We start from the raw sequence: 27,706 nt of genomic DNA, 5'->3' as shown, positions 1-27,706 counted from the left end.
AAAAAATAAAAATAAAAATCAGTATGATTTTTTTGAGCGCAGTACCAAACTTTTCCACTAAATGACCTCTGGTGACCATATAAGGACTCTTCGATTTCCATATATGAATTAAGTGATCTTAACCATATGTGATGCGATCTGGGAAAACCCAGCGGATGTCGCGCTGGGCCGTTTTCAGTAAATTCCAAAATAGTTTGAATGTCAGTTTTTTTGTCAAAATTTTTTTTTCATTAAATTATTATTCTATAACATCTTTTCTCTTATCTCTGAAAATATCTTGGCAAAATTCCCTTGTTTAGTGCAGAAAAACAGCGATTTATAGTGTCAAGCTTAAAATACTCTCTTTCTCTAATGCATTCTATGCGACCATTTTCTCTAACGCCCGGCAGAGGTGAAAAAAAAAACAATCGCCGTATATCCCATACACCTGTCCGTCTCTTAACACTACAAAGATAGTTTACCTATAAAATAAACTACATAACATGTACAGTGAATGTGTATTAGTGCGGTAAGTGCACATTTCGCGCCAATCCTGTTTAAACTATAACGTCACGCAGTTTTATAACAATCGTGAGATGGAGGACAAGAAGCGTCCCGACGGTGACAGTTATTTAAACCTGTTTTTCTTCTTAAAGGAGAACTCCGGTCAATTTTAACATTGAGCTCATTTTTTTGTACATTTGGAGTGCTGTCAATACAGAGAACAACGACAAAAATCGGTGTTGCCTACACCGAGTTATTCTATTTTTAAAATTTGCACCCTATTGACTTGTTAGAGATATTAATAAAAATGAAGTTAATTTTTTGAAGTTAAAGTTTAGTACCTATGATCACGCGCGTGAACTCGACAATCGATTACTATGGCCTTCCACCGAAAACAGGATGTAAACAAAGGTATGAGCGCTGGCTGAATTAACTTCATTTTTATTAATATCTCTAACATCTACTGCAGTCAGATCCACCCGTGTTCACTCGGAAGGAATCACTCACATTTTCTGTGCACTTGTAATGACACTTAAAGGATGTTAAGAGGCTAAAAAGCAGGCTTACTACTTGCCCCATTGAAGTCAATAGGGTGCAAATTTTAAAAATAGAATAACTCGGTGTAGGCAACACCGATTTTTGTCGTTGTTCTCTGTATTGACAGCACTCCAAATGTACAAAAAAATGAGCTCAATGTTAAAATTGACCGGAGTTCTCCTTTAATTCCCTATATTGTAGCGTCCGCAGACTTAACATGACCTCACAGGGAGAGTCTAAAGACAGGAGGGGTTTCCTCCGTCCTCATATAGACATGTCCACAGACACGAATATGACATCACATAGCCAGGGTAGGGAGCCTGCACTAATGTGGGAAAACGTGGGTCTTACACAGTTCTGCCCAGTTTTTAGTCGGTAGCGCATTGCGCCTGTAAATAAGATTACACCGACAAAAGCTTAGCCTGTAAGGCGGGAACTTCTAGGTTATAAAACCTGATAAATGTAGACGGAGAGGCCCAGCCTGCCGCCGTACATATATCCTGTAAGGAAATCCCGCTGGACCAAGCCCACGAGGAGGCAACGCCTCTCGTAGAGTGCGCTCTGACTCCCAACGGGCATTGAATGCCCTTGGCAGTATAAGCCAGCGCTATGGCGTCAACTATCCATCTGGATAGACTCTGTTTCGAAACAGCCGTTCCTTTGGAACGTCCGCTGAACGAGACAAAGAGCTGCTCTGTCTGTCTGAAGGCAGCAGAGCGGGACATATAAGTTCTTAAAGCCCTTACAGGGCAAAGAAAACTCGAGTCCCCTTCCTCGCTCGACGCCGGCAGGGCAGCCAGGGAAATGACCTGAGCCCGAAAAGGCGTGTTGAGGGATTTAGGCACATAGCCGTGCTTAGGTTTGAGTATGACTTTAGAGTCATTAGGACCAAACTCCAAGCACGTCGGGCTCACGGAGAGCGCGTGCAGATCGCCTATGCGCTTCACTGAAGCGAGAGCCATCAAGAACACTGTTTTAAAAGACAAATGTTTGAGGCTGATTGATTGGATAGGCTCGAAAGGGGCACCTTTCATGGCCGCCAGGACCGTAGAAAGGTCCCACATAGGGACTGAAGGAGGTCTGGGTGGATTCAGTCTCCTAGCTCGCCTGAGGAAGCGGATGACTAAATCATTCCTTCCCAGTGACTGACCCAGCGTTGAACCGGAGAACGCTGAAATAGCCGCCACATACACTTTGAGCGTGGAAGGGGATCTGCCCTTATCCAACAGCTCTTGTAGGAAGGAGAGAACCTCCGCTACCTCACATTCGAGGGGTGAAAGGCTCTGAGCTGTACACCAGCCGGAGAAAACCGACCACTTTGAAGCGTAGAGCCGCCTGGTCGACGGCGCTCTAGCCTCCGTGATGGTATTCCTGACTGCCTCTGCGAGACCAATGGGTATCCGTTGAGCGCCCACACATGAAGGGACCACAGTTCCGGGTGTGGGTGCCAGATTGAGCCCCTGGCCTGCGAGAGGAGATCTCTCCTCAACGGCACTGGCCATGGAGCGATGTCTGCTAACTGCATCAGAACTGGGAACCATGCCTGATTCTTCCAGAACGGTGCTACAAGCAGCACTGGGCATTTTGCTCTCCTGACCCGTTCCAACACCTGTGGCAGGAGGGAGACGGGGGGAAAAGCGTATAGCGGGCAGCGCGGCCACCTTTGGGACAGCGCGCTGTCGGTCTTTGAAAAGAATGCGGGGCAGTGAGCGTTTTCGTGGGACGCGAATAGGTCCACCTCCGCTTTGCCAAATCTCTCCCACAACAGCCGGACTGTTTGTGGGTGTAGAGACCATTCGCCTGTAGGAACGTTGTTCCTGGACAGTCTGTCCGGGCCCACATTCAGAAGCCCGGGCACATGTACTGCTCTCAGCGAGCATAAGTTGTGCTGAGCCCATAGTAGGAGGCGTTTCGCCAGCCTGTACAGGGATATGGAATTCAGACCGCCCCGGCGATTTATGTAGGACACCACTGCCATGTTGTCCGAACGGACTATGACGTGTTGGCCCTTGATGTGGGGACAAAAACGCGTCAGCGCGTTGTGCACTGCCAGCATTTCTAGGCAGTTTATGTGTTGGAGCTTTTCTCGTTCCGACCATAGGCCGAAGAACGGTCTGCCCTCGAGCAGCGCTCCCCATCCCGAGGTGGATGCGTCCGTAGACACCATCCTCACCCTCGAGGAAGTCCCCAGGCTTACACCTGATTGGTACCAGTCGTTCGCCATCCAAGGCACCAGGGCTGTGACACAGTCCCGATCGACCCTGAGGCGTAAATGACCGGACACCCACGCTCTGCGCGGTACCCGCGCTTTCAACCAGAACTGCAGCGGGCGCATGCGGAGCAAGCCCAGCCGGAGAACTGACGATGCTGAGGCCATGAGACCCAGCATCCTTTGAAATTTCCTGAGCGGGGTGAAAGCGCCGCGGCGGAAAGACTTCGCCGCGCGCTGAACGTTCAGCACGCGCTGTGGCGACAGCCGCGCTGTCATAGACTGTGAGTCCAGAACTATACCCAGAAACGGAATCGTTTGACTGGGGTTCAGTGAACTCTTCGCCCAATTGACCGTGATACCAAGATTCTCGAGGTGATCGAGTAAAATGGCTCTGTGCTCTATGAGCTGAGATCGTGATTGGGCTAGGATCAACCAGTCGTCCAAATAGTTCAGCACTCGCATGCCTCTGAGTCTGAGAGGAGCGAGCACTGCGTCCATGCATTTCGTAAATGTACGAGGTGCCAGGGACAAGCCGAAAGGCAGGACTGTATACTGGTATGTCTGACCCTCGAAGGCGAATCTCAAGAATCGCCTTTGATGTGACGCTATCTGTATTTGAAAGTACGCGTCCTTCAGATCTATCGACATGAACCAGTCTTCCCGGCGAATATGCGCGAGAATTTTGCTGGTTGTGAGCATTTTGAAACGGCGTTTCACTAACACTCTGTTCAGTCGTCTGAGATCCAGAATGGGTCTGATACCGCCGTCCTTTTTGGGGACTAGAAAGTATCTGCTGTATATCCCTTGCTCGCTTTGAGCTCGGGGAACAAGCTCTATCGCCCCTTTGCTTATCAGTTTCGATATTTCGGCGCGAAGTAGATGTGCTACCTTCAGCGGTACCGAAGTTTCGACGCGCGCTGTGAAGCGCGGAGGGCGTCGATGAAACTGTAGCGAGAAACCTCTCTTTATAATGCCTAAGACCCAGTCCGAAACCCCTGGAAGCGCTGCCCATGCATCTGCATGGTTGGCTAAGGGCCGGATACAGAGCGCGCTCTGTTCGCCATGCGACAGAGGTGCTACGGGGCTCACAAACGTAGGCGTTATGCCTGCGGCATTTGAGGCGGGGGGCGCGCTTAATACAGCGGGCGGAGCGCTCGCCCTCGACCTTACAACAGTGTTTGGCTGAGTGAGGGAGGGCTGCGCGAGTCCCGTGGGACTCATGTGTGCAAGTAGATGTGGGCTGGAAGCGGGCACATTTATTGCTTGGGGCGCGCTGCCTGTGTAAGCAGCGCACGCGCTCACAGGTCTCGTTTTTACAGAGAGCCTGTGATCTGAAAGACATAGTGTTCGTGGGCACTGAGTAGTGGGCACTTTTACTATGTGGGGGGCGCAATCGACCTGAGTCGATTTTATTTGCGCGAGCCCTGAGTGCAGGGCTGTGCTTGTGTGTAGGGATGTGCACTGAGGAGTGGGCATCGACACTACATCTATAGCACCATCGGCCGTGGCCGGGACACCAGAAATCACACTCTTTTCGGGATATATCTGGGTAGCCGTAAAAACGGCTTTTGAGTGCAGGCAAGCGGGCACTTGTACAGGCTTGCGCTTTGCAGAAAACGCTGGAACAGCCGCGAAACTTGGGGCTGAAACAGCGAGGCGCTTGGGTGGGAGGCCGGCCGCAACGGGACTCACACACCTGCGCTTTCCTAGGCGGGCTAGGACTTCTTCGGGACCTCTGGTTTCACCGCAATCCTCGACCGCGGCGCGCGCGCGAGGCGCCGGGAGCTCGAACGAGAGCGGGGTCTCGAGCTGCGCTGTTGTGGCTGCTGCGAAGAGGAGGCCGAAGGCGGGGGCTGAGGCCGTGAGGTTCGCGGGGTCCGTTTATCACGACTCGTCGCGGAACCAGAGCGCTTCGGTAGGAAGTGCTTGAAGGCTTGGGACGCTTTCTGGGCTTCAGTAAATCTCTCTACGAACTCGGAGAGAGAAGAACCAAAGAGGCCAGCGGGAGACAGCGGGGCGTCGAGAAACGCGGTGCGCTCGGAATCGGCCATCTCCGTGAGCGTCAGCCATAAGTGCCTCTCAGCGACAGTGGCGGAAGCCATACAGCGTCCCATGGCTTGTGCGGCAGCCTTGGTGGCTCGGAGCGTGAGGTCCGAAGCACTCCTCAAATCCGCAATGCAGACAGCATCAGGCCCAACCTCGTCCCATTTACGGAGGAGATCACCCTGGAAAATCTGTAATGTAGCCATGGTGTGCAGCGCTGACGCGGCTTGCCCGGCGGCGGAGAATATTTGCGCGAGCAGCGTCGACGTCATGCGGCAGGCTTTTGAAGGCAACACCGGTTTAGTCCGCCGTCCAGCAGAGGGCGGGCACAGATGGGTCGCTATAGCCTGTTCCACCGGCGGCATAGAGAGGTAGCCTCGGTCATTCGCCTTGTCCAGTGAGGAGAACGCAGGCGAAACAGATGAGCGCGTTCGCGCAGAGTAGGGCGCGTTCCAGGCCTTCGCAACTTCTTCATGTAACTCAGGAAGAAAAGGAGCGGGCTTAGATTCCGGAGAAACGCACTCACCAGGGAGGAAGCTACCATCAAGCCGGGTGCGAGAGGGGGGCTCCGGTGCAGACCACTCGAGGCCGAGGCTCGCCGCGGCCAAAGCGAGTACTCGCATGAGCTCCGTCTCAATGTTGGCTCTCTTTGAGGGCTTCGGGGCAGGAGGCGCGAGATCCTCAGAGCTCGCCCAATCCTCGCTGCCTGAAGCCAGGAGAGAACAGGAATCCTTTTCCCCCGACGCGGCCTCTGAAACAACTTCCTTTGATGAAGCGGCGGCAGACTGCGGGCGCTGAGCATCAGGAAGTGAAGCGGGCGAGGCCGGTGAAGCTGGCGGGCGAACCGGCGAGCTTGGTCGGGCTGGAGAGGGTTCCGGGACCCGCTGCGAGCGGCGCTTCTTACGGCGCGGCATCGCGGCGGAGAATGCAGGCTTCGAAAAGGATGCCAGGCGGGTCCTCAGAGCCACCATAGGCAGAAGCTCGCAGTGAGGGCAGCCGCCGTCAGCGAGCGCGAGCGCTGCATGGTCCTCACCGAGGCAGGAAACACAGATGACGTGGTCGTCTCCCTCGGCGAGTGGGGCTCTGCACGAGCCGCAGGATTTAGGCATCTTTAGAAAGACGCCGCTCTTTTAGGGGGTGAGTGCTACGAGAACACTACACACACACACAAAACAGAGCAACAGTAAAGGATATGGGCGTCGGAAAGCGCAGCAGGTACGGCTGTAGAAGGCGGCGTTGGCCAGCGGCTTCGAGGGCTCGTCCCGCTGAGGTGCTTGCTTCAAACGACGCTGCTTCCGTGATCCAGCGATGCGATGCGTGCGCTTCGCTGAAGAGATTAAAATCAAGTGAATCAGCCTTCTCGAGCTTCTTTTATAGAGGTAAGCCACGCCCGTCTCGGCGGGAAGTGGCGAGGAGGGCGCGAAGCGCCCTCATTGGTCTGATGTTGCATCAGCCCGCGCTCGATAGGCTTATGCAGTTGCCGCAGAGCAGCCAATGAGCGGACAAGCCGTCTTGCTTCAGCTGTCTGCTGCTGCCGCAACGCGTTTTACATATATGAAAATTAAAGGATAATTTTTGCTTCAGTGTATCGTGAAAAGAGACTTTTCCCGTAGCGTTTTGATAAAACGCAGTACGAGAGAACTCTCGTAAGAGAATCATAGCGATCGACCGACTTCAGATAAACATAACTTCTGCTACCAACAAGCTATAATAAAAATAAAAACAGATTTGGAAAGGGCTTGATACCAGCTTCCATATGATATCAAAACCTGTAATAGGTAAAATTTCACCATGTGGTGGGTTTTCCCAGATCACATCACATATATTTCCATAGTTTAAAAAATATATTTATGAATATATAATATATTTTTATAAATCATAAATTCAGAAATGTATTCTTTGTAATGTGTGAAAAGTATTGATATTAAAAGTTCATTATTTGTACCTGATTGTACTTTTTTTTTTTTTTTTTTTTTTTTAAGTGTGATTTTTAGGGAATTGAATACAATTAGGGTCAATTTGAACCAAACTATAAGGGCTGTAACCAGAAATCTAAAGTGCATGAGGGTTAAAGAGAAAAAGTCAGTCTGTACTCACACATGACATTGAGCTGAACCTCAGGAGAGATGTGAGTGTGTCCGTCTACAGCACAGCTATATCTATCTGAATCCTCTCTTCTGACTGACTGCAGCAGGAGTTCATTGTTTCTGTCTCTTCTCTCAGTTAATGGCTGTGAGTTTCTGTACCAGATGAATGTTGCTCTGTCAGTCAGAGCGCAGCTGCTTTTACATCTCAGAGTGACTGAATCTCCCTCTGTCACTCTCTCAGGAGACTCCACCTGAAGATCTGAACACAACACACACATTATATCTAGTGCTGCTGTCATACACTGATTATTATTCAACATAATGCGCAGAAGAAGAGATAAACCTCATCAAACTCACCTGTGACAGTAAGAGTCACTCCTGGGTTACCAAACCAGCTTGCACCAGGTTTATCAGTGATGAATCTGAAATAGTACATGTGTGAATCCTTCAGTGTCACATGACTCAGTCTGATGGTGCAGTTCTGCTGTTTATCTCCCAGATACTGAAGCCTCTGACTGTATTCAGGGTCCTCAGACAGATCTGGAGGATCTATACTTTTTTTGGTCCAGAACACTTTCTTGATCTGATATCCAGTAGGGTATGTATAAGTGCAGCTCATTATCACTGTTGAGTCCTTTAGTGCACAGATGTGTGAAGGACTGTAACTCACACCCCAATCATCACTAGAAACCCCTGAAACACAGAATTCATCAAACTGTAAATGTTGTTTTATCTGTTATATTGGGCCATGAAAACATGACAATACTTTATTACTATTTGAAAACAGTGACTCATTACAGGAAATATAAGATAAATGTAAATAAATAATCTCAGTGTGAATTACTTTAAAACAGAGGAGTGAAGAGAGAACCAATAAATCAGCCAAAAACAACAAGCTGCACAATTACAGTTTTTCTGAATTGCTAAAACACATTTCTTGAAACCATCACTCACTTTCTCAAAACCTTAAACACAAAAGCAAATGTTCAAAACTCATTCAGAGAATCTCTGACTCTTCTGGCAAAATCAAACAATGCTTTCAGATCTTACACACATCAGTCAATATTAGAAACACTACAGATCATTCGTTAGACACTACATGACAAATGGAGAACACAGAATCCAAAGCATGCAGTTACAGGAGAAATATTTATTTATATATTTATTGTAACAAAGTAAACACATTTTGCAATTATGTAATAAAGTAGTACTGACACCTGACAGTGGTGAGTGAATAAATACTGTATGCACTGCAAGTACTGTATAGTATTGTACTGAATATTGTATAGTATCGAATGTCTGTATATTCAGCATTTGCATACTGTGAAATACAGTGACCAACTGCAGAAGCCCAAAAGGTTACAGTAAAACACTGTAAATGAAAAGCATGTTACTGTAAAGTACAGTCAGAAGAGTTGAGCAACTGCAGAATCAAGGTCAGTGAGAGAGATTTATTCTGCTTCAGCTTCACGTCTTCATGTCGGTCCGGCCGGAGAATATCATCTCTGCAGGAGAAGAGGAAAACCCTGAAGCAGATCCAGCCTTGACAACATTCTCCACACCTTCCTCTTCCTCTTCCTATTCGTTCATTACCTCTTTCACACACTCTTCCTCCTCTAACTCTCACTCTTCCTCTTCTTATACTCACACTCTTCCTCCTCTTATACACATACTCTTCCTCCTCTGATAATCATACTCTTCCTCCTCGTTCATCACCTCTTTCACACACTCTTCCTCCTCTTATACACACTCACACACTCTTCCTCCTCTCCCTCTTATATTGTTTCCATCCACCATTGTTGTTCTCAACATTCAGTGCAACATTTTGAGTCAATCTAGGCACTTTAAACTGTCTTGTATTTTGTACAGTTGGTTTCCTCTCATCATTAGAAATAAGTCTGAACAATTTTGAGTCGTCGTGTGTAAACGATGACAACTGTGTTGTAGTTGTGTTTAACTTTAGCCTGCCTGTGTTTAGCGGTTTGAAACATAAGTGCATCACAGTGAGAAATGTGTTTTTTTAGTGAGTGAGAATGTGTTTAGCGTTTTGCAAAAAGAGTGCATGAGATTTGCAGTGTTTTAACTTCCTGAACTTGTTTAATGTTTTACAGAAATGATTTATTCAACAAATTGGTTTAGGCTATTAAGAATTTGGTTCAGAGAAGTGGGTTTAGTGTTTTAGCAATTCAGAAAAACTGTAAATCCTGGAATATGACTAAATAAATATTTAACAGATACACATTCACTTCCGAGAACAAGAGCAAAAGATATTCACGATCTAGTGCTAGAGCAGGGCTGCGAACTGTCACACTTTTTCAGCCTGAGACTCTAATCGACACGTTTCACACACTCTCACGCCACACACACATTTTCTCACGCAGAGAAAACTCGCAGTGACACTGACCAGAGGTGTATAGTCCAGGGGTCAGAAAGTAGAAGTCCTGCCATATGTTTATTCCACCCATGAACTCAGCAGCTGATTTCACTAATTAGTTCTCCTGGCTGAATTATTAAATCCAGGTGATTGGAACAAAATTATGGTGGCCGAGAGAGCTCAACGAGCTGCAACTGAAGAAACAAATTCAAATAGAAAAACACCCGCAAATTAAGAAAACATCTTCATCAGTTTCACAACACATGTGTGCTCCAAATACTCACAACACAACCAAATACAGAAACACACTGCAAATAGCACAGACCACAACAGAAATGTTTCCAGGTGACCCCAATAAGTGACGAACCCGGCTGGGACGTGCTTATTGCTCGTGAGCATCCCTATGCCCTACTCCCTTCGAAGGGCAGAGCCTTGAAGTGGGCACTGTGGAGGGAGCAGGGCACTTGTGTGCCATTATGTAGTCGTTTGGATCGCACTTGGCGAAGGGAGGAGCGAAAGACAACGTAATTTCCTCATTGTTTTCACCTGGGATGTTCCCATGACAATGCAGCATGATGTCCATCAGCTGAATAGCTGTTCTCACGACAGAAATGTCTTATTATTGCTGTTAACATAACTGTTGCAAATAAATATAGGGTAGAGTGGGGGAAAACGCCCCCCTTAAGGAAAGTGTGATGTTACAGTGAAACAAAACATAAATGTGACTAGAATTGCCATCCCGGTTTTGAGTGACTATGGCAGGAGTTATTCACCAAATATTAAAATTGCTCAGCCTTCATAATTAATTAGTATTTTCACTGAAAATATTTTTGTACAAAGGGGGCGTATTGCCCCAGCGGTGGGGTAAAACGCCCCCCAAGGTGGGGTAAAATGCCCCCTTTCTTACCAACCAGTTTGCTTCATAGATCAACAGCAAAATTAACAGACAATAGTTTTTAATCTCTAAAAGTAAAAGGCAAGTAATGTATCAACATGTATATATATTAATATTTATTGCAGCAATGTCCAAAATAGCCAAATTTAACTACCTTCCATCAGTGAGCTAACTTTGCTAGCAAGCTAGCTAGTTAATGCTCACTTGAGGTAATTTTTTCATGTTTTGTTCAAATATTTAGATTTTACCACCTAGTTATACTGCATTAAGTGTAAAACAAAGGATTTGATAGACATAAATATTTTATTATAGTAATTATGATAGAGAGAAACTATGCCCCCGGGGGGGGGGGGCGTTTTACCCCTCAGCGTAGGGGGGTTTTACCCCACAAGCTATGACTTTTTAAAAAAATGTTAAATTTTTTAAATATAATTATATTCCTTATAAATACCATATGATCTCAAACTACAGACTTCACTATTCATCTATCATACATCACTGCGATATCCTGCAGAACAATATTGTATTAAACACTTGTTTACTAATATTTGAAAATTATAGCATTTACCCTGTAATCCTCTTCTCTTAAAATATGTCGCTGGTGTCAGCTTCTCCATAGAGATTTGTATATCCCCGTTATCAACGTAGTGCATAGCAACAGTAAAAATGTATCTCGACTACTTTTAGTGATCATTTTGGGAAAAACAGGTGGGGGGCGTTTTACCCCAGGGGGGGGCGTTTTCCCCCTCTCTACCCTACATTTTATACAAACAAGTTTTTAAAATATGCGTTATATATGTGTGTGTGAGTGTTTCAACTTTAAAGGAACTAGGGATGGGCATAATTAATCGACGATCGATAATTGATCGTTAAGAATTTCGTCGATCACGTTAATTTGTTATCGATTAATCTAATGCATTTTTTAATCTAATGCAGGTTGCGTTGCGTAGTGTGACGTCCGTTTCACACATACTCCGTTTGCAGTGCGTATGCGGTGTTTATTTTTTTCCGTACCTATGTTAACAGGTTAGAGCTTTCACACAGCACGCGGTTGCAGTCCGTCGATCCGTTCCAGGTGCGGTGCGTATACAGCAGTGCAGCGATCGTTTCCGCACCGAGTCTATTTTTACTGTGTTGCACGCGCTGAATTAAAGTGACAGCACATGGTTCGTGGTCAAAATGAATACAGATTGACCAGATTGACATGAAAATGTAGTAATTTCATCATAAATGCATTTAATTAAATAAAATGTAGTAATCTCACAATAAATGCATTTAATTAAAATACTAGCCTACTATTTTTCACAGTCATCTTTTTACTTCAAGACCGGGGTAAATCAAGGAAAAATACAATTTACTTCAACAAGGCGACACAATGAACAACACTCGTCTCATTCGTGGAGGTGGAAAAACAAGTTCTTTGTGACATGCAAGATTTATTGTATAAATATTTAAATTATGCAAAAGAAAGGGAATCTGCTGTTTTTGTCTATTTCAAATTTTAATTTAAAATGTATGCGATTTTAATATGTGCATGGTTAAATATTTTACCACTTGCTTGAGCAACTTAATATATAATTATATAGAAGTAATGCATTGAATAATAGTTTGTTTAAATTGTGTTTAAACGTGAATACGTCTATTAAAGAGTATATATGTATACAAAGAGAATCGCAATGCTGAGAAAACTTTTTTTTTTTAATAAAATTTGCTGATAACTTATGGATTTGAAATTATGTGTTTGTGGTACAGTCGGATCAGTTACGCACTGCAAACGCAGCTTATGTGAAAGCACTTTAGCGCGTGCTGCTCCTGCACCGCATATGCACTGCACACGGAGTAGGCCTATGTGTGAAACGGGCGTGAGTCTTGAAGCAATTAAATGAATTTCACTGTGTGGCAGCAATTAAACATTTTACCACCCGGGGGCAATATTAAACACCATACTCGGTTATCTGTGATCTTCCGTTTTGATTTCAAAATAATCATGAAGAGGTCACGGCGAAGTGTGGCGTGGGACCATTTTGATTTAAAAGGCGAAATAGTTCACTGCAAACATTGCGATGCAATGTATAAATACAACACGGCCACGACTCAGATGATGTACCACTTAAATAAAGGTGGCGGTGCATCCAGCTCTCAGTCTCACTCTTAACCTAGCATCAAGTCGGCGTTTGCACGGACTCGGAGCTGTGATGCACAACGAGCAGAGAAAATTACCCAAGGGATCTGCAAGTTCATTGAGATGGATATTCTGCCCTTAAGTATTGTTGAGGGCAATGGTTTTCGAGAACTGATACATTTATTGGAACCAGCATATCAAGAATTGAGCAAAGCTGACAGAGTTGCTCTAACTATAGACTGCTGGACCGCTTTAACAGCTGAGAGCTACATCACCATAACCTGCCACTACATCAGTGATGACTGGCAAATGAACTCAGCGGTCCTGCTCACAGAAAGCCTGCCAGGCCGGCATACAGCTGACCACCTCGCTGAGAAAATGAATGGAGCTGTAGAGCAGTGGGGACTTGAAGGCCGAGTTATTGCATGCGTTCATGACAACGCGGCCAATATTGTAGCTGCCAACAGTCCCACCAGAGTGCCCTGGATTTCCGTTGCCTGCTTTGCACACACCCTCCAGTTGGCCATAAATGACGGATTTGCACTGTATCTTTATCGGGTAATATCAGCGGCTAGTAAACTCGTTAGCCACTTTAATCACAGCACTACAGCAACCAAAGCGCTGCAAAAGAAACAGGAGCAAATGGGCATCGCAACTCACCGGCTTACCCAGTCGTGTAAACAGTGTTGGGAGTAACGCGTTACAAAAGTAATTAATTACTGTAATGCATTGCTTTTTGCTGTAACGCGGTAATGTAAGGCATTACAGGGGGGAAAAATGTAATATTTTACTCGGTACAAATGCCAGTAACGCGCGTTACAAGCAGTTAACCTGGAATAAAGTGGTAGTTTTTTTTCCTTCATACAAATTCGCCAAAATCACCGCGAGATCAGCAGAGGAGAAACGTCCGCGCAAAATGTTTCACTCCGTTTCCATGGCAACTCTGCGCCGCGGCCGCTCCAGTGTTTGAAAGCGACATGAATGTTCAAAGTTCACGCGCACGGCCATTGATTAAACCATGTCAAAATCATGCAGCATTTACAAACATCTAGAATTAGAACATTACTTAAATAAAAATCTCATTAATATTACATTATACATTTAAAACTGATTTTGGAGATCTATGACTCGTTCATAGACCAAATGGCCTATGCCCACACTACTGCAGTCACTGCAATAATAATTAAAATAAAATAAAAATATTTGGCTTAGTTATTATTCATTAGTTATTTTTATTTTTGCTAAAGTTTAAGCCTAAAGTTTGCCCCGGGCTTAAAGTAAAACGATTTCTGTACCATGCGTCCATGCAAAGTACCATGGTAATATTTGAGGTACCAAGGTTATATCTGAGGTAGTATGTACCATGGTAATATGTACGGCAGAATGTACCATGGTTATATCTGAGGTACTAGGGCATGTACCATGGTAAATCTGAGGTACCATACTATGTACCATAGTAACATACTGTACAGTATAGTACTTCAGATATTATCATGGTAGGCTACCATGATAATATCTGAAGTACTATAAAGTATGTACCATAGTTATATCTGAGGTACTATGGTATGTACCATGGTAGGTACCATGGTAAATCTGAGGTACCATACTATGTACCATAGTAACATCTACAGTACCATGCAATGTACCATGGTACCATGATAATATCTGAAGTACTATATAGTACCATGGTTATATGTAAGGTACCATGGTACTACCATAGTACTACTATGGTATACCATGTTATGTACTATAGTACATCATAGTAAAATTTCTTATGGGTCCAAGCTCAGTCGGATACCACATCACCTTCTACTGGATGTGTAATGAGCTAATTGAGCATCATAAGCTACATTTAGATTGCCAAATCCATATTTGCAGTTATTTGGGTGAGAGTAACTTAAAAGTAATGCAATAGTAGTGTAATGCCTTACATTTTAAATACAGTAATATTGTAATGTAACGAATTACTTTGAAATGACAGTAACAAGTAATAAATAACGCATTACAGTTTCGAAGTAACTTGCCCAACACTGCGTGTAAAACACGGTGGAACTCCGTGTGCGAGATGTTTGATCGGCTGGTGGAGCAGTGGTGGGCTGTTGTTGCTGTGCTGTCGGACCGAACCGTGACCAAACTTCAAGATGCCAGGATCCTGGAGTTGAAGGATGAGTACTGGCAGCTGATGGAGGACACACAGCCCGTGCTGTCAGCACTTAAATGTGCCACCACGGTTATGTCTGCAGAGAAAGATGTCTCCATCTCGAACACTTATCCCGTCACCTTCGGCCTCATCAATATCCACCTCATGCGCAGTGAAGGAGACGGGCCCAGACTCATCGAATTCAAGACAAAAGTGCGTTCCTCTCTCATCCAACGAATGAATGTAAGCTAAACTTTTTAACTTAGTTTACATATACATAATTACATGGATACTTTCCTGTTATCTGCGTGTTACCTTTTTAGATTTAAGCAATAAGCCCCTCGAAGAATAAAACTGTTACTCCATAAAAATATTTATTTTAATATTTATTTTATTCATAAAATAAACAAAAAATATAACGTTATTATTACACATTTATTCGTTACCTATTTCGATTTAAGCAATAAGCCCCGCGAAGAATAAAACTGTTACTCTTACTCCATAAAAATATTAATTTTAATATTTATTTTATGAATAAAATAAACAACAAAAAAAATACAACGTTTTCTGATTATTGATTCCCCATCATGTATTTATACAGATTGAGGCTGGTGAGTTTGTGTCATTCGTCCCCATGATCTCATCAATGCTGGACCCTCGTCACAAACACCTGGGCTTTCTTACACCAACACAGAGACTGGCTGCTAATGTGAAACTGGTTGAACTGGGAGAGGCGGTTGGGACCAATAGGGCGGCTATCCAACAGTCTGGGGGAGTCGAGGATGCGTTGTCTGACACGGGCGAGGGGAGCGCAAACACTGAAGTCCCGACCTCCCAGTCATCTGCTATGGCACAACTCCTTGGGGATCACTATACCACTCAATGTGAGGCTGGTATTGAAGCAGAACTTCAGAACTTTCTGAGGGAGACTCCCCCACCCCTGAATTGCACACCTACAGACTGGTGGAAAGTGAACGGAATAAGGTTCCCCGCGCTGGCCAAGTTAGCGCGGAGGTACCTGTGCATCCCGGCAACGTCAGTCCCCTCAGAGTGGGTGTTTTCGGCGGCTGGACTGACGGTCACCAGGTTGCGGTCGCGTCTGACCCCAGATCATGTCAACATGCTCTTGTTTCTCAACAAAAATAAGTAACGTTAGACTGGTGCAGAAGTTGTATGCGATTGCAAGTTACTAAAGTTAGTTATTTTTCACTAGCCTAACGTTAATTTGTTAAGTTAGCCTAATTGTTAGGAAGGCTAATAGCCTATCTCTCACCCTCTTTTTTCTGGCGTGGATGGTTAAGTTACATTTTGACAAAATCTGTCAAGTATTATTATGTTTTTTTGTTTAAGTTATAGTTTAACATGATTCTTTTTTATTATTATTATTTTGGAACAAATTAGGTCTCTGTTTAAGAACGCCGGCTCGCAGCGGCAGGTTCCGCTGCTTTAGAGCACCGCATATATGTTCGGTTTGTCTAACTGAACGTAGTTTAACTGTCTGCCACAAGTTAATCTTGTAATAAAGGTCTCATTGAGGAAAAACACGCTGTATTTTTGTATTCATTGCATTTTTGAATTATAGAAGTTAAATAATTAATTTTATTATAAAAATATTAATGATTAATCGATAGTCGATCGTTAATTCTCCCGACGATCGACTAAGAAAATTTAATCGAATGCCCATCCCTAAAAGGAACAAGCCGACTTTTTGGGACTTTAGCTTATTCACCGTATCCCCCAGAGTTAGATAAGTCCATACGGGACTTCCGGTTATGTCGCGTTGCTGAACGGTCTAGAGTTCTCAACGGGCCTGAAAATAACAACCCGACCCGACCCGGCCCGTGGCTTTTAAAGCCCGGACCCGATGTAACCCGACACATCAACATGAATTATCTGCCCGAACCCGGCCCGCGGCCCGACGCCGCGTCGGATTTTTTTTTTTTCTCATACACGTATTATCATGACCAGCAGACGGAAATTCAAATCAACCTTCTGAAGGTTTCGTTTACGCTCCCTGAGTTTTCGTTCGCCATTCGGACACATTTCTCTCGTGGGGGCGGGGCTAGTAGCAGTGTGTTCTCATTGGCTACTGAGTTTTTGATTGACAGCTTCATGACCTGGAAGTGAAGACGTCAGTGGTGTGTTTATGTGTGGATGTGAGCGTCTGTAATCGCAGCTTTCTATTTCATTTTAGTGATATTAAGTTTATATCTGTATTTATTTGCTGCCACACTATATTGTTGAGATGATTTCTTATAGAAGCAATAGTACAGACGAATGATATCATTATCATTAGTCATCGTCGCTATATCAGGATACTGGATAACGTTAGCCTACTCGTGGTAAGTGTGATTTTTTTTTTTTTTTTTTATTAATACTATACTATAAAGCTACTACTACTACTACTAATACTATTTATAATACAGTACTGGCTTTTTTCAGGTGGAGAGGCATTTTAGAGCTCAGCGAGAGCCCATAACATTATACAGCTGTGTTGTCTTGATTTAACTGTTAGCCCAATCATTACATGACTTGTTTATCTACATTCGGTTACAGTCTTCGATTAGATCATATTTCCCCCCAGCCACCCCAAACAACATTGGGCTAGAGTACTGTACAGTATCTCTGTACTGTAGCCTACAGTACAAAAAGTACCGATCAGTCAATGACCGATGCCATTGGACCAGAGCGCTGTCAATCACTGCCTGATTCAACTTTGGCAATGTAAAGCCTTTTTTACCATGCCGATAAAGCTATTTAAACCTGAATTTCTCAATTGCTGATTAAATTGCTATGCAAAGTTTTTGAAAGAGGAGAGACACGACTTGACCACAGAACACGTCTCTGTTCGTAAGTAAACACTCAATTATTTTGAAGTATCGCCCTGGTTGCAATATTTATTCTGATTACTTTTGTGTGATAAAGATGACTGATAAAGCTATTATATGTAGCTAGTATGAGTAACAAAATGCTTTTACTGTGTCAATATTTGACTAATAATAATGAAAAAAGTGCACTTCAAATGAACATTTCTGAGAAAAATGTTTAATCTTTAATAGTCTTTAATAATAAATATATGTCCAAATTAAAAACTTAACACATGCAAGTAATTATGACTGAAAACATCCAGCAACTAGGGAATACACAGCCATGGATATGTGTTTATATATAGGGCTATACACAGCCATCTACTGGTTACACAACCGTATTACAGATGATGAATGCTGCATGACTCCGAGGTAAATATTTAGTACTGTAAAATCCCTTATATATATATATATATATATATATATATATAATATTTTAAGTCTGCAACTTGTTACTGTATGTGGGAGTTCAAAGCAGTTTGTATTGTTAGATTACAATACATTTCCTCTCTCATTTTCCAGGGAGTGGAGCAACTTTTCCATAAACAAAATTCTGATGCTGACACAGAGGATGGAGTGATAGTACCAGAGATCCACTGTCCCCTATCAGACAATAATCTTACTTTGTTCAGACACATCACCTTTGAATGACTGGTATCTTGATCTTCAGACACCCGATTTATTTTAAACTAGCAAATATTTTAATTTCCTCTAGAATTAAAACAAACACAGTTCACAAGTACACAAGATGTTGCACTTTATTCTTATTAATCTATGCTGATCTTGGATTAGCATACCAACAGCATATGAATGTTGAGGGGATAGTTCACCCAAAAATACAATTCTCTCTTATTTTACTCACCCTCATGCTGTCCCAGATGCATTTTACTTTCTTTCTACAGATAAACACGAATTAAGATTGTAAGGAAAGTAATCCATCTCTGCGAGTCCTAAAGACGCTTTAAAAACCACACACAGTGAGCGTGACGGTAATCCATGCGACCTTAGTGGATGAATCAATGCCTTCTTAAGTCAAACAACAGGCTAGATAAGAAAAATACTAATAATATGACTGTTTTAACTATTAAAAATCACTTCCGACCAACTGTCTTACGTACATGGGTTACAATCCACTTGTATTATGGACTCACAGAGATGGATTATTTCCTTAAAAATCTGTGTCTATGTTTATGTGAAGAAGAAAGTCATATACATCTGGGATGGCATGAAGGAGAGTAAATGATGAGAGAATCCTCATTGTTTGGGTGGGCTATCCTTGTACTGCTTGTGTCCAGTCACTGCTTTGCTATTGTACTGCAACAGGAACTGCTCAAAGAATCATTGCAACATTTAAAATGTATATGCATATTTAATATGTATTCTGTATTTGTAATTGTGCATTTTGTATAGTAATGTATATCATGAGAATACTGTGCATTACATGTATAGTATGCAGGTAATGTTTTGTGGATTCTGGTCTTTCCTGTCACAACATAATTGCATCCAAGACTTTCACTTTGATACTTGTGTATATGCTTTAGTGACAATAAAGAATGTACATTTATTTGAATTCATATTTTCAATTACATTCATTTAACTGGTTGTTGAATGAAGTCATGATTGAAACGGTTGATGATTGTTAAAATATATTTACAATTTTAAATGTTAGAAGATAGTATTAATTAAATGAAATAACTAAATACAATTATCAATAAAAAAAATAAAAAAATGGCAACAAGAAAATTCTTTGTGTGACATATGTAATGAAATGCCCTTTGAGGTCTGTATCATCTGATATGAGGCCACAACTGTAATTTTCATATTGTTTAAATTCATCTTATTTAAGTGATCATTAATTTTGATGGTGTAAATGTATACCATGCTAACAATGAGTAGTGTGATGGCCATGGTTGCCAACCTTGATTACCTGGCTGAAGTTTGACTTTCTTGACGGCTGAATATATCACACACGTTTGTTAGTATTCTCTTTAAATTGTAACAGCTCAACCTAATCAGAGCCCAACATGCAAAAGAATCATCAGGAATAAAATATTCTCCGAAAACATTGGACACTACAATATTTTAAGTATTATATACAGTACTTTAATGTAGGCCTACAATTACACCTGAATAAACTGTAGATCTCTTGTGCTCCTAAAAGCTTCTGCCAACTAAGTAGTAGCAGCAGGTAAATACAGATAAAATTAAAAAAACAAACATAACTTAAAGGCCATGTTGCAGGTTAACCACCACTGTTGATCAATGGGTACATTAATCACTCAAGATATGTATACCATTTTTAAAATGTCTCAAAAATGGTCTTAAAGACCAGTTTTTTACGTTTTTTGGTATGAACGTTTTTTTTTACGCAATTCGGTGATGACGTCACGTTGGGGAGAAGCGGAGGAAAGGTAGCCTCAGCCAATACAGTTTGTATTAGAACTGTGGCGACTGACTGGGAAAAATGAGTGAAAAATCAACGTTTTCTTTATATCTAGTGGCAGTGATCATGACATTAGTTCAGATAAGTACCGGTAAACTTTGTCTTCATCTAGAAATAGAAGGCATCATGCTAGCTATGGGCTAATTTGCCAGTCCCACCTGTTATCCACCCCCTCCAGATAATCCCTAATTAAGTCTTTCCCCCAACGTTGTAAACACATTAATGATTAGTTATCCCACGTTTTGATGGTAGCCTACTAGCTCCAGTAACAGCATCATTGCCAAGTGTTTCTAAGCGTTTACCTCTTCCTCCGGTGAAAATGTTGCAAACACAGCCGTCGCGTGTCTGTCGCTGTTTGGCAGGTGCTTGTGTGGGCGCCGGCGGTGCCGTCCCATGGAAACTGCGTTGGAAAGCTTGTTGTCGGTACACGATCCGTTCCACCTGCACGATCCGTTTCACGCATGCGCGTAATTACGTACGTTAAATAACAAACGGGTTCTTATGGACGTATTTTGTTATTCTGTGCCGTGAAGACAGAAATATTATGTCGGTGCCTGTAACAGTTATACACTGCTGTCAGTTTATTTGAGCTGTTTCTGGATGAAGGCAGACTGCTGACAGTGAGTCGTGTTGACAGAGTTCAGGGAAAACTTCCTAATGTCAAGTTTAAAATGAATACGCGCTTAAGGTGCGTTACAAAAACACACGCGCACTTCAGTTAGTGCGATTCAAGTGTTTACATGGTTAAAAATGGCGTACGCCACCTGTTTTAATACGATTATAGTTATGAATCTAACTTATATCTTATCTAGAACATCTATCTTATAGTTACTTATGAACCAGCTTAAACAGTTATAGGTGACTAGAGATGTGTTGTATAATCTGCGCTATCTGAATACTCTCGTCTACTACTCGTCTCTCTAGTCACTCTCAACGCTCTCAAGGCGGGCTTTGGAATATTCTCTCCCCAACGTGACGTAATGGAATGCATTGTGGCGGAAAGGAGAATCGTTGCAAACCGCTGTAAGATAGCCTACTTTTTCGTATTATATTGCGTTTTGTGATACCCAACAACATAAAATACAATGGATAACAGTTTAAATGTTTATTACCAACAAGTAAACTGCACAAATTCGATGAAAAAAAAAACCTGCAACATGGCCTTTAATATCACTAAAATGAAATAGAAAGCTGGGATTACATATGCTCACATCCACACATAAACACACCACTGACGTCTTCACTTCCAGGTCATGAAGCTGTCAATCAAAAACTCAGTAGCCAATGAGAACACACTGCTACTAGCCCCGCCCCCACGAGAGAAATGTGTCAGAACTGCGAACGAAAACTCAGGGAGCGTAAACGAAAACTTCAGAAGCGCAAATGAAAACTCTGGAAGCACATTTGTAAGTTCAGATCAGCGATTGAAATATGAGAAATAGTTAGCAAAACCTGTAGTGTATTAAAAACGAAGTCAAAAAATTTGCCTGCGATTTATTCTTTTTCAGTTTCAAAGATAATTTATTTAGTTTCAATTTATATTTTAATTAGTTTCTTGAAAAGCTACAATCATTATTATTGGCACAAGAATAACTCCATAGTTTTGGACACAATTGTTATTTTTTTCTCTTAAATTCAGCAACCTTATAGCGTTCCTATTAGAGGACCGTTAGAGTCCACTACAGTTCTAGTCAAAGGAAAAGGGATGTTCGCCGTGCACTGTGTTCTATCTAGTGCATGTGCTGGGGATACTTTGTATCTTAGATGTTTGTATTTTAGATTTTTTTTATATCTATATTTTTTTTTAAATGTTACTATACATTTAGACTTATGCATTTCAGTTTTCTGGTACATCTTTGTACTTTACAAAAATGCTACAGGGTGTTTCTTGGAACAGGTCATTAATGTTTGGACTACCAAGAATATTTAGAATATAAAATTTTGTTGCAAATGTCAAGGGATTCTAGTCTTAAATTGACATCTTTGAATGTTCGGGGGCTCTGTAACCTAACTAAATTGAAACAAGTGATGAACAGAGTTAACTACCTCCATCCTAAAATATTATTCCTGCAGGAAACACATTTATTGTCCGACAAAGTCATTAAACTGTAGAAGATGGCCAGGGCAGGTTATAGCAGCATCATATGGCTCGCACTCAAGAGGGGTAGCTGTGCTGATACATATATCAGTCCCATTTCATATATTAAAAACTATCTGCGATCCATTGGGTAGATATGTTATAATCAGTGGTAGGATGTTCAATGAATAAGTATTCTGTATCTTGTAAGTGTTTATGGCCCTAATACAGATGAACCATTTTTTTCATAATCTTTTCTTAATTTTGTCTTCCCTTCAGGGTATCTTAATAGTCGCTGGTGACTTTAAAGGAACACTCCGACTTTTTGGGACTTTAGCTTATTCACAGTATCCCCCAGAGTTAGATAAGTCCATACATACCCTTTTCATTTCTGTGCGTTCTGTAAGTGTTATTTGACGCACCCACCGCTAGCCTAGCTTAGCACAAAGACTGGATGTAAATGGATAATGGTAGCATACTAATCCCAATAAGTGACAAAATAATGCAAACATTTTCCTATTTACATGTTGTGATCTGTATAGTCACAGCGTGTACAAATAACAAGGCTATATGAGATAGAGACCATTTTTAATCGTATAAATACTGGGAACTATATTCTCACTAGGCGTAGGAGCACAGCTAACGTTACTTGGGCGGAGTGATTAGCGCAGCACACGAGACGCCCTGTTGATGGTTCCGTAAACAAAACAAACGTGACTAACTAGCCAGTAGCGAACGTGACTCGTGATCATGGCTGACTTTGAGGAATTGTCAGAGGAATTTTACTGTGTATCAAACCAAGATCCAGAACCATATAGTTTTGAGCCAGAATACTTTCCCCTGAGCCAGGGAAAGATCCTACGAGATGTGGCTCTTACAGACCCATTAGTCTTTTAACCCTCCTATTACCTTTGGGGTAGATTTGACCCCATTCAGTGTTTAACGTCTCTAAATACATACTTTAAAAAAAATGTTATGCTTCATATTTAAAGACTTTTCCTAATTTAATGGGGACAACTGGGTAAACATAAAATTAACACGATGATAGGTTTTCAATGTTCTGTACGTACTTTTGTAGCATCGGTGTTCTTTGGGGTCAATTTGACCCCAGGCTCATTTTGCTGTATAAAACCATATAAAACATATAAGAAATATACATTTTTTTTGTTGTTCACACATTGGTGATTAGGCACAAATCCCACATTTATTTTTGATGATATTGAGGTCATTATAAGTTGAGATTTTATGATCTTCAAAAACCTTCCCTCTGCTTTAGGGCCCTAACCTGACATTACCATATAGGCCTACTTGAAGTATTGCGAGAACCACTGATAGTTCACACGATATAGTGGAGGGGGGAATCATAATTCTCACAAGAAATTAGATATTTCCAGTGCCAATTATACATTTCCAGAGAAGGGAAAACATAATTCTTGCAAGAACTTTGATATTTTGTGCCGTGGCGGAGGGGAAAACATAATATAGGGGAGGAGCAAATGTATGAAAGCTTCGACAGAAGCCTTATAAACCATTTCTCTTTGTGCTTTATGAGCTCTCTCTTTATGCTCTTTCTCAATTGAAAATGACCTCTTAGCAAAGTTTTTTTTTTTTTTTTAGGTTCTATACGGACCTGTTCGCCAGCAAGACACCAGTCGACCCGCCCGAAATGCAGGACAACGCCATACCAGCCATCCCGTCAGTGTTGACCAGTGAGGTCAGGCATGCAATCCAGAACATCCAGAAAGACCGGGCGCCAGGGCTGGACGGAACTGAGGCCGAGCTGCTCAAAGAGGGTGAACTGATCCTTTGGGCAGCATTGGCCAGCCCAGGCTGCCAACAACAACATCTACATCAGCCAGAAGGAGATCGAGCAGGTCGACAGCTACGTCTACCTCGGCCAGGAGCTGACCGCTGAGCATAAGAACAACCGCGAGCTGGCACGCCGACGGAGGGCTGCTTGGGTTAACTATGCGTCCATAGCAGAGGTGGTCACCAACACGGCCGACGCCCCCCCTGCGCGTCCTACCGGCCATGCTCTACGTGGCCGAGACCTGGTCGCTGACCGCGGCCGACAGGCAGAAGCTGGCAATGACCGAACGCGCCCTTGAGCGGCGGATGGTCGGCATCAAGAGGACGGACCACATCAGCAACGAGCTACTGAGGAAGACGAACAAGGTCAAGGATGCCGTCAACCAGGCCGAACAGGCCAAGATGCGCTGGGCCGGACATGTGGCCAGAAGTTCGGATGGGCGCTGGACGCGGGCCGTGACCGAATGGCTGCCAATTGACATAAAAAGGACTCGCTCAGACAAGACATCGGCAGAAACTGGATGGGCCTGGCCAGGGACCGAAAAGCCTGGCAAAGTTGTTGTGGCCTGCGTCGAAAGACCGAAATACATGCTGATTGAAGATTGAATCAAAGGTTTTCAGTCAATTAGGTTTTGTCATAGTTCTTTGAAAGTGACAGTGGCAAAAGAAGAATGTGTCTGAAATAGACGATAATGTCGAGGAGGACTTATCTCCTCCTTATCTTATGATGATATCTCATATGAGCTATAAGAGTATATCTCCTCAGATGAGCATGAGACTCCTATTGTTGACTCTTATGTTGTCTAACAGATAAATTACCTTCCAAAAATGGAACGTTATTATGGTCCCACTTCCCACTTGAATGACAGGGTACAGCTGTGGCCAAATTTGACATTTTTGCTGCTTCAGTTGTTATGATGTTGATTCACATTTTTCTAGATTATTGTGCAGAGTGATCAGAGGCATTTTACATCATTTCAAAAAGCTTTATCACAAAACCCCAAATTTCACTGTTTTTGTCCTTGGCACCAAATTACCAGCTAACATCATTTTACTAATCATATCATCAGCACATGATTGCTATAAAAGGAAGGAAGAAGTGCTTCCAATCATTATGTTCTTCTGTTAGCAATGGTTTCCTCCAAAGAAGGATGGAGGATCATCTTTGCATCAAAATGGCCTCACATGTAAGGAAATAGCTGCAAAGAATTTTGCACCTGAAATAACCATTTACCAGATCATCAAGAGCTTCAAGAATAGAGGTTCGGCTGCAGTGAAGAAGGCTTTAGGATGTCCCAGAGTGTCCAGCAAGTACCAGGAACTTCTCCTCCTGAGGAATCAGCAAGGGAATCGTGTCACCACCAGTGCAGAACTGCTCAATATTGGCAGCAGGTGGGTGTGAGAGCATCCGAGGCCAAGACTTTTGGACAACGACCTGGTGTCAAGAAGGACAGAAGCCACTTCTCTCCAATAAAAACATCAAATATTGGCTGAAATTCTGCAGGAAGTACAAGAATTGGACAGTAGAAGACTGGTGCAAAGTTAATGTATCTGATTAGAACATCTGGAAAATCGATTGTCCAGAGAAGAAAAGTGAACGCTACCATGAGTCCTGTGTCGTGCCAACAGTGAGGCATCCTGAGACTATCAATGGGAGTGTCAAATTGACCCCAAACCTATCCTTGATGAAAAATATTGTATAATATAATAAATAAAAAGCTATTAAAACACCAAAAATATGTATAATTTTTTTAATTTTAGATCAATCAGTGACATTTTATAGTGATTTGCTAATTTGTCCATAGTCGTGCAATAGGTATTCTGGATGTATAATGGGTGGGGGTGGGAGTGGGGGGTTGGTGGTGTTTTATTTAAAAGGCTATTTAAGTAGTCAACAAAGAAACATAAAGTACCTGACTTAAACCTTTGGGAAAAAAAGTCTTTTTCAGGTTATAAAGTGAATGAGTCAAAATCTATGATCCTATTTCTAAAAGAATCAGAACATCTCACACCCCCCTTCCAGACCCCCTTTAAAAATGCTCATGAAGGTTTTAAATATCTTGGTATTAATATCACCGCAGACATAAATAATTTGGCCACCAGCAATTATAATTATACAACTAAATTAATCACTGAATCAATTAATAAATGGGCATCCCTACCAATTTCTCAGATTGGACGTTTCAATATATTAAAATTAATGTTTTCTCCAAATTCTTATATTTATTTCAATCAATTCCTCTGCCCCCACCACATAATTATTTTCTGTAATATGAAGAAGCTTTTCACCAATTTTATTTGGGCAAATCGACGTCCCAGGCTGAGTTAAGGCTAAATAATACAATTCTGAAATGTTTTGCCAATCACAATATACTTATTGTGATGCAAGTTTTTTTTTTTTTTTTTACACCCCATCAATCCCCCCTTCCATAATTCTCCCTTTAAACTAAACTCAAAAGTTGGCAGCCCTGTCCTACAGTGATCTTTTGATGAGCTTTGATGGACGGTGTTGCAGAAAAGCAGAAGTAAACGTACAGAGACAGAGGAGTGAAGAGAGAACCAAGAAATCAGCCACGAGCAACATGATGCACTCTCAAATAATGAAATATATGAAAAATAAGATGAAGAAAATAATCAAAGTTGATTTATTAAATACCCAATGACATCAAAATATTAGTTTTGTGGCTTTTAGTTCTTATCTATCAGCTCAGAGCTCATTTATGCTAGTGAACTCCTTTGACATGATACATATTTAACATGAACACATTCACTTCTGAGAACATGAGCCAAAAATATTCATGATCTGCTGATAAAGTGATTTTTGTCCAATCAAATGCTCTGAACTTTGAGAAAGTCCCTCCACCTAAACCATGTGACACTGACTAGCAAGTAGCAAAAGACTATTGGACATTTCTAAAAGTGACGAGCGTTTGACATGTTCAACACAAACTTCCTGTTTCAGAGGGAAATATGTGAGAACAGGACAGAAGAAAGTGCAGATCAGCCACTCATGAGGCCTTAAATAAAACATCAGAGTGTTTCTAATGTGAATGTAAGAGAGACTCACCGTGAATCATGAGCAGAAAGAAGATCAGAGGAAGAGGAGGAGCCATTCTGACCCACATCAGCATAGCATATATCTATAATACAGCATTCAATTCAATTCACATTTATTTGTATAGCGCTTTTCACAATACACATCATTTCAAAGCAGCTTTACAGAAAATACACGAGTCCACATTACAATTTAGAGTGATCTGTTATCAGAGGAAACTGTCTAAGTTATGCATTTCAGAAATGTACATATACAAAATCACAGTTAGCTAAAAATGTATTAATTTAAACAATGTAATAATTTAAGGCAGAAACAATGAGCTCATTGAAGTAATGAATACTTGCATTAATATATTCATCACTTAAACAAGTATATGTAAATCATCCTATTCTTAACATTTCTCATGTAAAGACACGTATGTTATATGAGCAATAATCATCAGTTTCATTTAAGTAAGAGTGTGTTTGTCTTACCGTGTTGAAGCTCATCAGATCAACAGCAACCAAATGACAGACTGTTTTAACACAAGCACTTTAGCTGTACAGTGAAGCTTTGTGTGGAT

General features: G+C 42.2%; 1 protein-coding gene across 1 annotated transcript in view; it reads right to left on the bottom strand.

The window, feature by feature from the left end:
• The window catches only part of LOC311283470 (B-cell receptor CD22-like), a 144,178-nt gene extending 116,954 nt beyond the window's left edge, over positions 1-27,224 (bottom strand). The window contains exons 1-3 of the mRNA XM_084397896.1: positions 27,157-27,224; positions 7,720-8,055; positions 7,373-7,621 (exon numbers count right to left, since the gene is read on the bottom strand). Coding sequence (XP_084254022.1) covers positions 7,373-7,621; positions 7,720-8,055; positions 27,157-27,220 — 649 coding nt within the window. The 5' untranslated portion in view covers positions 27,221-27,224. The remainder of the gene's footprint in view (positions 1-7,372; positions 7,622-7,719; positions 8,056-27,156) is intronic.
• Positions 27,225-27,706: the final 482 nt, after the last annotated feature.

This window comes from Rutilus rutilus (assembly GCF_951802725.1).
Source record: "Rutilus rutilus genome assembly, chromosome: 2".
In the NCBI taxonomy this organism is placed as follows: Eukaryota; Metazoa; Chordata; class Actinopteri; order Cypriniformes; family Leuciscidae; genus Rutilus; species Rutilus rutilus.
The sequence above is the reverse complement of the archived record's forward strand: the minus strand, read 5'-3'. Positions and strand labels throughout refer to the sequence as shown.